General features: G+C 42.9%; 2 protein-coding genes across 3 annotated transcripts in view; one reads left to right on the forward strand and one right to left on the reverse strand.

The window, feature by feature from the left end:
- Positions 1 to 3,991, reverse strand: part of CEP95 (centrosomal protein 95) — a 68,347-nt gene extending 64,356 nt beyond the window's left edge. The window contains exons 1-4 of the mRNA XM_068530122.1: positions 3,982 to 3,991; positions 3,552 to 3,672; positions 1,936 to 2,064; positions 626 to 733 (exon numbers count right to left, since the gene is read on the reverse strand). Coding sequence (XP_068386223.1) covers positions 626 to 733; positions 1,936 to 2,064; positions 3,552 to 3,570 — 256 coding nt within the window. The 5' untranslated portion in view covers positions 3,571 to 3,672; positions 3,982 to 3,991. The remainder of the gene's footprint in view (positions 1 to 625; positions 734 to 1,935; positions 2,065 to 3,551; positions 3,673 to 3,981) is intronic.
- Positions 3,895 to 11,325, forward strand: DDX5 (DEAD-box helicase 5). 2 transcript variants are annotated; one of them, XM_068530124.1, is made up of 14 exons: positions 3,895 to 3,917; positions 4,487 to 4,665; positions 5,857 to 6,022; positions 6,365 to 6,461; positions 6,549 to 6,682; positions 6,800 to 6,865; positions 7,114 to 7,255; positions 7,336 to 7,496; positions 7,585 to 7,757; positions 8,372 to 8,482; positions 8,720 to 8,781; positions 8,873 to 8,932; positions 10,192 to 10,416; positions 10,619 to 11,325. In XM_068530124.1, exons 2-14 carry the CDS (start codon positions 4,622 to 4,624, stop codon positions 11,020 to 11,022), a joined length of 1,845 nt encoding a protein of 614 aa, XP_068386225.1. In that variant the 5' UTR covers positions 3,895 to 3,917; positions 4,487 to 4,621; the 3' UTR covers positions 11,023 to 11,325. The 2 variants fall into 2 exon arrangements, with proteins under 2 accessions (XP_068386225.1, XP_068386224.1); XM_068530123.1 differs by lacking the exon at positions 3,895 to 3,917 and adding an exon at positions 4,049 to 4,175.
- Positions 11,326 to 13,638: the final 2,313 nt, after the last annotated feature.

Below are 13,638 nucleotides of genomic sequence, written 5' to 3' on the forward strand. Positions count from 1 at the left end.
TGTCCTGCAGCCCTGTAGTTCCTCTCATTGGAGGTAATCAGTATTACAGGTTTTTTGCATATGCTTCTAGAGAGTCCTTTGGCATTCAATCAACTGCATATAGTTTCTCCCCACCTTAGTTTTTACAAATAGTAGCATACTCTGCATATTAGCATTATAACCGCACCACGTTTTTCTCATACAATATATATTAGAGATCATTCTGCTAATATGGAACGCTGTATACAGAGCACCATCAATTATCTTTCACAGCTGCAGAGTAGTTCCCTATATGGAGCTATAATAATTTATTTAACCTGTTCCTATTAATGGACATTTAGGTGTTTCTAATTTTTAGCAACTACAAACAAGCAGACTGATAGCTTTAAAGTAACAACAACAAAACACACCTCAAACTACCAGCTAGGATTCTTATATCTTAGACCTATCCCAAACTCAATGTATGACTCCTGGAAAAGCTCATAAGGATGGTTGTCTTAACTATACCAGTGAATTGTCTTGGCTCAGTCTTGCTGTTTGGTCTATTTCACAAGCTTACTCATTTGGTTAAACAATATCTAGAGTGCTACAAAACAAATTATTTCAGTAAAACGCAAAATTATCTGATGGTTAAGTATATACCAACCTGTTATGTGAGACAAGCTGACCTGCAGATAATCCAAAGCCAATGAATCAATTACTGCTTGTACATTGTGAGCTTCATCCTCTTGACTCCTGGGAATAGCTATGAGGTCTGTGGGAAAAAAACTACATAATTTTGCATCTATGAGAGTCCAAGTTTTCATCTATCTGTCTCTGACCAGGCCTCTGAGCTCTGCCCAAATAGAGCAAGCTATAATGTACAGATAAACAGAGCCTGAATTCCACAAAGTAGAATCTTTAGTGGCTGAATGTTTATTGATTGAATATGGTTGAATATTTATTCAATCAACATATATATGAACATGCTCTATAATAAGCACCGTGTTAAAGAAAGCTAAAAAGGTCCCTGAATTCAAGGAGATACTAATACTCTAATAAGGGAGAAAATCCAAGGGAGACTTTAACCTATAACCATAGGCAGGTGTGCAGGGAAGGATTCGTGGTATGTCTTGTTAAAGCAGCCTATTGGGAATTATTGGTATAAAGGTTTAAAAGATCAGCATAGTGTCGAAAGATTTTAACAACAACTTAAATTTGGAGTTTCTCCTCTGGTATTGAGGAAGATGAATGTCTTGGGGAAGGATGAAAAAAAGTATTCTAAAAGACTGGTCTAGGGGCTTCCCTGGTGGCGCAGTGGTTGGGAGTCCACCTGCTAATGCAGGGGACATGGGTTCGAGCCCTGGTCCGGGAAGATCCCACATAAAAAAAAAAAAAGACTGGTCTAATAACTACCTGCCTCTGAACCCTAAAGAGAGTTGAGACTAGTATCAAAGATACCAGCTGGAGGCCATCCCATTATTCCAGGAAGCGATGAGGGCACTGACTCATGGTAATGGAGGGAAGAGAGACTACACAGAACTTTAGTGCTTAATGGTTATAAACTATATAAAGATACAGAGGCAGCAAAGCAATCTATGGATAAGAACTCTGAGATATTTAACCGGGAACAAAGTGCAAACAACAATTCTTATCCATAACATTGGTTAAATACCAGGATTCAACAAGTTTGCAAATTCCACTCAATTTTAGAACTATGAAGGTACATTTACAGAAAAGGTGTGACTTTCACAGGGCATTACGAATGATTAAACAGTTGATGACCAAGGCAGTTATTACAGGTGGGTCTCCTAAGGTATTCATTAAGGCAATGAATGCTATTATTTAGATAGAAATAAGATGTACGCAAAGAGAAAACTCAAGATTTTATATGTACTATAGGATCTAACTAGAAAACCCTAGAAACTTATGGCCTAAGATACAGACACTATTACTCCCACTTTTAAGTACCCTTACCTGGTACCTTTTCTCCCAAAACAGACTGATAAAGAGCAATAAAAACATTAGCATCACAGTCTTCTAGTTCTCGAATCCTCAGGTGTATGTGACATTGCAAAAGAAGATTATTGGCAATGGTTACCCACTCTGTTGGGAAAGGAAGGGAAAAGATCAGCCTTAACTTGTACTAGAAAACATCATATACGTTCATTTAAAAAAACACCCCCACAAAAACAGATATTGAATTCTATAGAAGATAAGGAATTTGATTGTTAGAGAACTTCAAAGACCCTCCTAGTCATGATTTTTGAAAAGATGTATTTAATTTCTTGAGATGACTTCCAATAATTTCAATGTAGTCAAAACTATGATGCAGATCCAATTTTCACTGCTGCAACCTAAAATCTTACGTTACTTACCGTAGTCCTCATTTTACAAGCCATACATAGGTCTTTTTATTTAAAACACATTTACAAGTAAACAGGAATATTATGTTTTATATAAGACAGATTGTGAATAATAATTTGAGGTTACTAGAAACCAATTAATGGATGGTGCTTCAAATTCCCCATAGCATTAGTCATGTTTTTACCTAATTATCTTGTTCAAGGTGGAATTTCTCTGATGCCCAAACAGGTGGTGATTAACTTAGGCTGTTAAGAACTGGAGTAATGACACCATAAGAACTGCAGTAATGACACCAACATTACTGCATCTGTTCCATTTTTAATTATATTTGATGTATATGAAAGGAAATTTGAGAAATACATAAAAACGTCTCTAAATTCAGAGCTAACACATTACCAATACTGTCGAAGTTTCCTGTGTATCACCCCTTTATCGTTGGGATTAGCAAAATTATTTCAAGGGTTTCTCGACCAAAGGTAACTTAGCAAGTTTGAAACACTTATTCCCTCAAATAACTGGCGAGTAAGGGGGAAATTCTTTTATTCTGTGTGCGTTATCTTCAGTATGTCTAGAAATAAATGTGTGTATGTGTAAGTGTGTCTTCAAGGCACATTATCTCCCTCTCCCCATGCCCATTACTCACAGCTGACCAAACCATGACAACTGGTTTGAATGCTGTCTTGGAGAAAAGAATGAAAGCGTCCTAGACAACCAAATCAATTCGCTTTTCAAAAGCGGCGCTGGACAAAGCCGGTTAACTCTAGAAAGCACTGAAGAGAAAAGTCCACCACTATTCTACTTTGGAAGAGGCATCAACAGATATTTACAATGCCAGTCCTCAGAAGTTCAAAACAGATGCACGTACGGCCTCAATCCCCACAATGCAAGAGCAGAGGGCACATTCCCCAGAGAAACAGCTGTCCGGGGAAGGACACTTTCTGACCGTCCGTTTTTGCAGCCAAGAGGCGGGCGTGCTGCGGGCCTCGCCGCAGGGCCCTTCTCTCCCCCCGCCCCCAAACCAGGCTCGACCGCTTCGAAGGGGCCAGGGAGCGGGACTGACAGACCCGATTCAGAAAACCCGCCGACTACGACGGGGTGTCTGTCACGAGCCCCACCGGCAGCCCAGACCCGCCCGAGGCCTCAAGATAAGATGGGCAGGAGCGTTCGAGGACTTGGACTGTACGGCTTCAGTCCACACACAACCGGGGCTCAAGGCCGAGACTCACCAGCCTCTGAGCAGGACATGTCGCGGAGGCAGGTCCTCGCCGGACTCCCAGCCGGGCGCGCGCGGGACGGTGTCCTGGGAGGGCCTCGCGGCGCAAACCCAGCGGTGACAGAAGGAAGAACCTAACGAAAGGGCCGTGAAGGAGGGGTGGAAGAGGGAGGGACGTTAAAACGGCTTCTCGCTGCTGATTGGTCACCAAGGGAGCACTTCCTTTCGCAGCACGTGCCGAGGCGGCCGTTTGCGGGCTCTAGAAACTATTCTCCACCGGCCAGATCCCGCTAAGGGGATCTCGGGTGGGTGGGTTTGACAGCCCGGGTCACCCAGCAGCCCAGGCCGATCTCCCGAGGGCATTAGCACAGCACTTCCGGTGAGCTATTCTGTCTTGTACTCCTCCGCCGAAGCCAACTGGGGAAGTAGTGCGGCCCACTCACCCGGGGGGAAGGGGCAGTCACGTGACAATGTCAGGCTCCGCCTTCTCGCTTTGGTTGGTTATGGGCTTGAAAGCTCTCTGGAGACGTAAACATCTCCAAGTGGACAGAGCGGGTTCGCCTGGCCATTTTATTGTCTGGGCTGTACCTGGAAAAGGGCGCGGTGGCTTCCTTGAAGTGTGAAAGACGAGAAAAAGGTGAAGTCAAAAGAGTGCAAGCTGAGGCACCCCAGTGGTGGGTGGCCGGGTGGCCGGGTGGCCGGGTGGGCCCACCCTTGTAAGGGGCGAAAAACGGGCGACGCTGAGGGAGGGGCCGCGGGGGGAGGGGCGAGAACATGGCGGATACCGGAACGTCGGCTGGCGTTGCGGCCTCTGCGCAGGGGCGGAGTGATTAGGTCATAGAGCGGCTCCCAGCATTCTCTGCGGCGGAGGAGGCGGTCCAGGCTATAAAACCGGCTGCCGGGACGCCGCCGGCACCTCATTCATTTCCACCGGTCTTTTGTCGGCAGCATCGGTTCTTGTCATCGCCGTCCGTCCGCCGCTGCCGCCCCCGCAAGGCTTCGCCGTCGCCGGAGCCACTTCCAGCGACTCGCCGCACTCGATTCTCTCCGCTTCGCTCCCCGCCAACCGCAACCATTGACGCCATGTCGGGTTATTCGAGTGACCGAGACCGCGGCCGGGATCGAGGGTGAGTGTGGGAACCGACCTGTCAGGCCAGGCGGGTGGGGGATGGGAGGCCGATGAGGGTTGCGGGGGGCGGGGTGGCGGTGGAAACTCGCCTTCTTCAGCTTATCCTTGGGCCTCCTCCATTGAAGAAGGTTTGCGCCATTTTGATATTTGTCCAAAACTGGGAGTTTCCTGTTAACGACTCTTAAGATCGCCTTTTGTGTGGGAGGGGGGCATCGCGGCCTCGATGATTTAGCGGCTGTTGGGAGAATTTCGAGGAGCGCATTTTTTAGGGAAGGAAAGCACAGTGCTTCGAGGCGAAGTCGCCGCTCTTAGGTGCAACGTTTCGGGAGGAGTTTTAGGGGCCTCAGGGATTCTGTGGGTGCCGAGGGGGCCGCCTCTGAAGCCGTTAATGCGGCGGGGGCAGGAGGCACCTCGGGAGTCGGCCATGTGGCTAAGCCGTGGGTAGAAAATGCCGGCGGCGGACATGGCGGCGGCGCCTTTGTTACCCCGCCCGGCGGAGGAGCTCAAAATGGCAGCGTCGAGAAAATGTGGCGCAGAGAGAAATGCGAGACAAAGGGGGAAGCGCCGCCCCAGCGGGAACGCCGCCCGGCCGACTCCGCCCGGGTCGGGACTCCTCCCCCGGTAGTCTCCAGCTCCTCCTTCTCTTTTTCTTTGCGTTATATAATTTCGCTTTCTCGGTCGGGAGTCCTACTGCGGGATCCCCCCAACTCGATTGGCTTGCATGACTGTCTCCGAGACCACCTTCCTTGTTCTGCTTTCACTGCCTGTGTTGTTCCGATATCCATTAAAACCAAAGCTCTTATGCTTGAGGACGGCTGGTAAATAGCGTCACTATTAAGCTGTTTTCTTCTTTCTTTATTGTCGTTCTTAGACATTTAATTTTTAGTCTTGTGGAAAAGATTAGTAGCAACCAGCTGTTGTCTATCCTTGTAATCGGAACTAGTGCTCGGGCAGCCAGCTTCCAACCTGGTAAATCCCGGGCTCTTGATTTGGCTTCAGTGGTGTGGACTTCGCACAACGTGAAATGAGGGAGATGCGGTGCTTATTGTGGCTTTTGAAAGAATGACTATCGCTAAGGACAGCTGGGTCTTCCATCTCCAATCTTTCATTGATCTTTAGCATGTGCTCAGGGATGGTAGGTAAGTCTGTACATGTTGAAAATACAACTTTTTTTTTTTTTTAATTTTAGGTTTGGTGCCCCTCGATTTGGAGGAAGTAGGGCAGGGCCCTTATCTGGAAAGAAGTTTGGAAATCCTGGGGAGAAACTGGTTAAAAAGAAGTGGAATCTTGATGAGCTGCCCAAATTTGAGAAGAATTTTTATCAGGAACACCCTGATTTGGCTAGGCGTACAGCAGTGAGTAACTTCATGTGGCTTCATCAGGCTATAACTCACTGATTTTTCAGTGAATCAAAATCTGACTAGAAATTTCTTGCAAATTTTGGGAAACTCATGTTTTCCAAGTAAGTAGTTGGGGAAGAGGTGTTTCTCACTTTTGGAGACATGGGACGTTGACTTTTACGTGGAAGAGTTGAGTGTAACATAATAGGTGGTTCTTGTACTACATGCAGTTTTCTGTATGTGGATCCAAATTTTTGAAGGTCATCTTAAAGTAGATAATTATAAATTCAGGGATTTATATTTAGTTAGCGGGAATTGTCATGAGATTTCACTGGATTTTTATGATTTGTTTTGTAGCAAGAGGTAGAGACATACAGAAGAAGCAAGGAAATAACAGTCAGAGGTCACAACTGTCCAAAGCCAGTACTGAATTTTTATGAAGCGAACTTCCCTGGTAAGTGCTAGTTTTCCCCACTTTTTTCTTCTTCTTAATTTTTTTTTCTTGGCATTACTTATTTTTAATTGCTGTCAATAATTACAGCAAACGTCATGGATGTGATTGCAAGGCAGAACTTTACTGAACCTACAGCTATTCAAGCTCAGGGATGGCCAGTTGCTCTAAGTGGATTGGATATGGTTGGGGTAGCACAAACTGGATCTGGGAAGACATTGTCTGTAAGTTTGGGAGAACTTTCAAGTTATGTGACATGTGCTAGAGAAAATGGGTTGGGAATTAAAAGAAACCAGAAGTATTTGAATGTAACTTTTGTTGTTTGCTTTCTCCCTGAATAGTATTTGCTGCCTGCCATTGTCCACATCAATCATCAGCCATTTCTAGAGAGAGGTGATGGGCCTATTGTAAGTTTACATATATACTCTATCAGTTTTTGGTTAGAAGTGTAGAAGTTTGTAGAATATATAGCAAAAGTCAATTTGTGGTGGTTTTATATAGAGATATTAGTGATCTCACCTGGTTTACCTAGAGACAAAGTTGCTTTGGGTATTGACAAAGTAAATTATCTGCCAGTGTGTAACACTAATAAATTGTCACTCTAAAACTAGAATCCAGGACTCTACTAAAGGTGTTCCACTTTCTCTTTCCATAGTGCTTGGTGCTGGCACCAACTCGGGAACTGGCCCAACAGGTACAGCAAGTAGCTGCTGAATACTGTAGAGCATGTCGCTTGAAGTCCACTTGTATTTATGGTGGTGCTCCCAAGGGACCACAGATACGTGATTTGGAGAGAGGTATGTAACAAGGTTTTATTTGTCACTGGTGATGCTGAAAGTTTTAGATGTCATGGTTGCATTTGTGTGTTTAATTGAAGGTGTGGAGATCTGTATTGCAACACCTGGAAGACTGATTGACTTCTTAGAATGTGGGAAAACCAATCTAAGAAGAACCACCTACCTTGTCCTTGATGAAGCAGATAGAATGCTTGATATGGGATTCGAACCCCAAATAAGGAAGATTGTGGATCAGATAAGAGTAAGTGCCCTTCAAATGTGTTCTCTTCAAATTTAGCTCTAAATCCATTCTTAGAATACAGTGCATTTTTTAATCCAAAAATCTTTAGCCTGATAGGCAGACCCTAATGTGGAGTGCTACTTGGCCAAAAGAAGTAAGGCAGCTTGCTGAAGATTTCTTGAAAGACTATATTCATATAAACATTGGTGCACTAGAACTGAGTGCAAATCACAACATTCTTCAGATTGTGGATGTGTGTCATGACGTAGAAAAGGATGAAAAGTAAGTTTGACTATAAAAACTTCACAAATTGTTTAAAATGTTATTTTTTTTAAAATTTATTTATTTTTGGCTGTGTTGGGTCTTCGTTTCTGTGCGAGGGCTTTCTCCAGTTGCAGCGAGCGGGGGCCACTCTTCAGCGCGGTGCGCGGGCCTCTCACTATCGCGGCCTTTCTTGTTGGGAGCACAGGCTCAGTAGTTGCGGCTCACCGGCCTAGTTGCTCTGTGGCATGTGGGATCTTCCCAGACCAGGGCTTGAACCCATGTCCGCTGCATTGGCAGGCAGATTCTCAACCACTGCGCCACCAGGGAAGCCCCCAAATGTTAAAAGTGACTTTCAGTTGGGTGGAATCTGGTAACTTCAAATTAGTCTGTCAGTCACTCTGAAAATTGTCTTGCTTCCTTCATTCAGGTACTTGTTGGCTATCACCGTTTTAATATAGCACTCTTATAGAAAAAAGATTCTTGTGGTTTATTTAAGGACCAAAGGTAGAACTATTTGAAAGGTTAAGCAGGTGTTTTCTTTTTAACTTGTAGCCATGTAGATTAAAGTTAGTGTTTTGCTCATCATAACCGTGGACTTCTTTTAGAATTCACAGTTTTTTGTTTCCTTCAAGGCTTATTCGTTTAATGGAAGAGATCATGAGTGAGAAGGAGAATAAAACCATTGTTTTCGTTGAAACCAAAAGAAGATGTGATGAACTCACTAGAAAAATGAGGAGAGATGGGTATGTGGGCTTCTTCCATTGAAGCAGATATTTATTAGAGCTGAGTGTAGGGGAAGGGCAAACTTTAATCAGTGGTAGATTTGAGTTTCAAAGGAATAATCTGGTAGTATAGGTAAGACTGTATATACAATATTTCAAGTGAAATTAAAAGGGTCTGTAACCAAAAATAGTTTAGCACTTGATTAACATCTATGAGGTTTTAAATGTGACTACTAACGTAACTTTCCTTTAATTTAGGTGGCCTGCCATGGGTATCCATGGTGACAAGAGTCAGCAGGAGCGTGACTGGGTTCTAAATGGTAAGTATTTCAAGTGAAGTTCCCCCCCCCCCCAAAACCTAGAATCCCATTCAAGTCAGTAATTATACGTGTGCCTTTTGTTTTTTTGCAGAATTCAAACATGGAAAGGCTCCTATTCTGATTGCTACAGATGTGGCCTCCAGAGGGCTAGGTTAGTACAAACTCGAATTCATGGCTTGGTTTCTCAGAAGATCTCCATATAATTTTTTTAAAGAAAGTTTATTGCTTTCTTTAACCTCTGCATTTTTTCTAAGTTTTTTTCATATAAAGGTGCAGTCTTTGTGGCAAGGCCTAGGCATGACAATCGGAGGACTCGAGGGGGATGGAGGACTAGTGATCGGCTGGCTGCTTCCAGTCGATTAGAGAGGTGAAAAGCTGAAAGTGTGCCAGTAATCTTCAAAAGGCAGAACATACCACCTCTGCCCCGTAAACTGTTCTCTCCGGGGGAAAAAAATGGAAGTTATCCTCACAGTTCACTGCCGTGGTATTTCTTCTGTCCCATGCTTTGCATGACTGCCATGGTACAGCGTTGTTTCAAACTGTTTACTGTGATCTGTGGGTCTTTGAGTTTCAGTGAGTTTGCTGAAATGTCGAAGAAATATTTCCAAACTTCAATGTTCAATGAAATTTTTGTTCAAGTTTGAAATGGAGAGAGCAGCTTTAAAAGGTACTAAGCCTTTTACAAATTGGTGAGTACTGGCACATAAGATCTAGAGCAGGAGCAACTTCTCACACTTAGTGGGAAAAGAAAGCAGTGCTTTGAAAGTTCCTCCCTCACCTGCACAGTAGTCGTCATGTCGAGACCTGCCAGAGAGAGACACATTCTCAAGTGAATCCTGGCTTCTTGGAAGCGCTTGCCTAGACGAGACACAGTGCATAAAAACAACTTTTGGGGGACAGGTATGTTTTTCTTGCAGCTGCGGTTGTAAGGTCTTGGCAAGACAAGCAGTGTGGCCAGAATTTTGAACTTCTGATATGTGTGTAATGCAGAGGACCATGTATATTTTTGTTGAAAGGTCCTCAAAACGAGAGCACATGAGGAGGTTGCTGTGAACCTTTAATAGTGGCCCTACTGCGCAGAAGCATTCAGATGTCACTTGATGATCTGTAAGGGGATTGTTAATTTGGGAATGTGTTAGGGAATACACACGTCCTTTTGACAGGCTCCATCATTGGGTGGGTAATGAGGCATAAGGATGACGTGTGCTTTTTCTTTTTTTCTCCCCCCCTCCCCCACCCCGCCCAACCTCAATGGTATTCCTACAGGGAATGGATAACCTTTTTAACTGTATTTTTTGCAGCCCATACCTTCTTGGGAATACAATTGTCTAACTTTTTATTTTTGGTCTGGCTGTTGTGGTGTGCAAAACTCCGTACATTGCTATTTTGCCACACTGCAACACCTTACAGATGTGGAAGATGTGAAATTTGTCATCAATTATGACTACCCTAACTCCTCAGAGGATTATATTCATCGAATTGGAAGAACTGCTCGCAGTACCAAAACAGGCACAGCATACACTTTCTTTACACCTAATAACATAAAGCAAGTGAGCGACCTTATCTCTGTGCTTCGTGAAGCTAATCAAGCAATTAATCCCAAATTGCTTCAGTTGGTCGAAGACAGAGGTTCAGGTAAGACCAACCTTTGATAAGAAATGTCGGTGGTTTGGGGTCACCTAATTGCCTACAAATCAATTTAAATGGTATTGGCGGGTGAGTAAAATCTTCCGTGCAGAGCGGAGTTGAGAAAATATTTCACAGATAGACCTAATTCTTTTGTTAGTAATGATTTATGCCATGGAAATAATCAGGTCTGCAATTTTTTTCTTGACAGGTCGTTCCAGGGGTAGAGGAGGCATGAAGGATGACCGTCGGGACAGATACTCTGCGGGCAAAAGGGGTGGATTTAATACATTTAGAGACAGGGAAAATTATGATCGAGGTTACTCTAGTCTGCTTAAGAGAGATTTTGGGGCAAAAACTCAAAATGGTGTTTACAGTGCTGCAAATTACACCAATGGGAGCTTTGGAAGTAATTTTGTGTCTGCTGGTATACAGACCAGTTTTAGGACTGGTAATCCAACAGGGACTTACCAGAATGGTTATGACAGCACTCAGCAATATGGAAGTAATGTTCCAAATATGCACAATGGTATGAACCAACAGGCATATGCATATCCTGCTACTGCAGCTGCGCCTATGATTGGTTATCCAATGCCAACAGGATATTCTCAATAAGACTTTAGAAGTATATGTAAATGTCTGTTTTTCATAATTGCTCTTTATATCGTGTGTTATCAGACAAGATAGTTATTTAAGAAACATGGGAAATGCAGAAATGACTGCAGTGCAGCAGTAATTATGGTGCACTTTTTCGCTATTTAAGTTGGATATTTCTCTACATTCCTGAAACAATTTTTAGGTTTTTTTTGTACTAGAAAATGCAGGCAGTGTTTTCACAAAAGTAAATGTACAGTGATTTGAAATACAATAAATGAAGGCAATGCATGGCCTTCCAATAAAAAATATTTGAAGACTGAATTAAGTGGAAATGGTACTTTATTTTACATATATAATGTCATGTAAAACTTGGCTTAGATGGTGTTTTTTTTAATCATAAAAATAAATTGAGTGCTCCTTTCTATAGTTTCGTTTTGGGAAGAGGGAAGATCAGAAGGCCCTTCTTACTGTGATCTATTCCTATTTCAAGGATTAAAATGCGATTGATTTAGGTTGATTAACAACTCTAGGCTAGATTGCATAAAAGCTCTGTACTTCTCAACATCAGGTGAGTCATTTAATAGTCTGTTGGCAGAGTGGTGAAATGAGATACTAAAACATACAGGAAATAACTGTATAGCCCCACCCTCAGACTGCTTAGTGTGAGAACATGGATGACTTTTGTTCCTTTTGCAAAATTTATAATTTGAAAAATCTCCAAATAACTTATTTTTGAAGAGGTTATATTTGTGCTCCTGGCAGTGTTACGAATTAACTGAAATATGGAACAAAGCTGAAAAGACTACGCTGTTGAAGATGGTTGGCCAAGAGCTAAGTTTGAATTTGTTTTCAGTGTTCTTAGTGTAGGTAGTGTAGAGAGATGCTCGTTTTCACAGGCTTCCCGGGACTCTTAACTGTAGTCACACTGGGAGTCATGAATGTCCAGTAATTCAGGGAACTCAAAATGTAAGGTGTGTTTATGTTCAAATGAACATTAGGAAAAAAATCCTCAAAATTAATGGTTAACCTAGAGGAAAGCCATGTTACCAAAGCACGGGGACTATGATGTAGGTCCTTCTGTTAGGGTCAATGTGGGTTTATTGCTAAAAAGATCCAGTGGGTAGCTTTAGGTTTAACTTTGGCTCACCAACCTTAATACTTCCTTTCAGTGATGGCTAGAAGTAAGACTTGAATGTCTTCCCAGCAGCTCTGGCATATGTGTTTTTTTGCAAGAAGAGAAAAGGTCTTTATGAGACTTCATTTAAATACTGATTATTAAAGTGAGGCTTTAATTGGTGTTAATGCCTTATGTCTAAAATGTAACACAACTAGAATTTTCCTGGGGCAGGATAATGAGTGGTATTTTTAGGACTAATACATTGAAAACTGGTTCAGACTAGTAATTGAACAGTTTTCAATAGCATGATTAGTCAAATTATGACTTTTACAAGAAGCTTTTGGGGTAGGTTGGAGTATTACATCTTTTACTGTTCAGTGTCTAACGTGGGCCTTTTAATTTGTAAACACTTAAATGCTTGTGGGGCTGTGGAAAATATTTAACTATTTATACCTTTTGAAGTAAGTTTTAAAAGACAGTCCACTTTTTAGCATGTGTGTTGTGTCCAGCCTGTGGTTGTCTTAACTAATAAATGTGATTTTTCTCCCCGTTCTCTCTTTTATTTATTTGCGTTTAGGCCTCTTGTGTGTTTCCGGGGTGTGGAAAACACACATAAATGTTACCCAGCTTTGCAGTTAATATAATTGCTTTCCAGCAATACTGTTTTTACTAGCATCTTTTTTTTAAACAAATTTTCACATGTTCTTGTATGGAATGATTTTCTGAACCTGTCCTACACCACCTTAAATGTGATGAATTGTAACTTCCCATATTCTGTTCATTGCTAAGCTGCTACCCTCTACATAAACTGTTTCTTCCTGGTAGTCCAGTGGAATAGTTTGTTCTTTGCACCTGGGTTGATCTTTCAAGGTTTCCCTAGCCACTTTAAGGAAAGCTGGAAGTGGAAATCATGGCTTTTGGAATCAACCATTTTCCTCCATCTGGGCTGTTACACTTTCCACTATTGGGGCAGTTTTCTTACGGGCTGTAAGTGTTACAATGGAGCTGTAAAGCCACAAGTCCGCTCCGTAATCCTGGATCTCCGTTTTAAGCAGGTTTTCACAAGTTATTTTTGAAGGGTACTCTGGTAGAACAACTTTCTGTACGCGAGTGGTTGGTTGTCAGTGTGCCTCCACATTAACCTGGAGAGTTTAAATGTTGCTGGGCCCTTCTCAGCAGTTTGTTTTTTAAGCAACGTTTCCAGGTGATGCAGGTGCTGCTGGCCCAGGGCATCCCTTGTAGCACCAATATGTAAAGGGACTATACTCCTTCCCCATCACAGCCCCACGCGCACTCCCAGGAGAGGGCAGGCAGGACAGCGGCAGCATTTTACTAGAGATGCACACAAGGCGTGGGTCTCTAAACTACCATTAAGGAGTACAACTTGGAACCAAGGTTTATTTTCGTGAACACAAGTCTGAGAAGGTGTATTTAAATGGTAGTTTGTAGAACACCGAAGTATTCTGATGTCTCATTCGCGAAAAAAAAGGAAGGTAAAGCTGACTCAATAGTGGCAA

Source organism: Eschrichtius robustus, chromosome 20 (genome assembly GCF_028021215.1).
Source record: "Eschrichtius robustus isolate mEscRob2 chromosome 20, mEscRob2.pri, whole genome shotgun sequence".
Lineage (NCBI taxonomy): Eukaryota > Metazoa > Chordata > Mammalia > Artiodactyla > Eschrichtiidae > Eschrichtius > Eschrichtius robustus.

Bases quoted from the DNA above. Each gene is read 5' to 3' on its own strand.
- DDX5 (XM_068530124.1), top strand. From the start codon at position 4,622: ATGTCGGGTTATTCGAGTGACCGAGACCGCGGCCGGGATCGAGG. The intron at 4,666-5,856 runs GTGAGTGTGGGA...TTTTAATTTTAG, and splicing joins GACCGCGGCCGGGATCGAGG to GTTTGGTGCCCCTCGATTTG. The intron at 6,866-7,113 runs GTAAGTTTACAT...CTCTTTCCATAG, and splicing joins AGAGAGGTGATGGGCCTATT to TGCTTGGTGCTGGCACCAAC.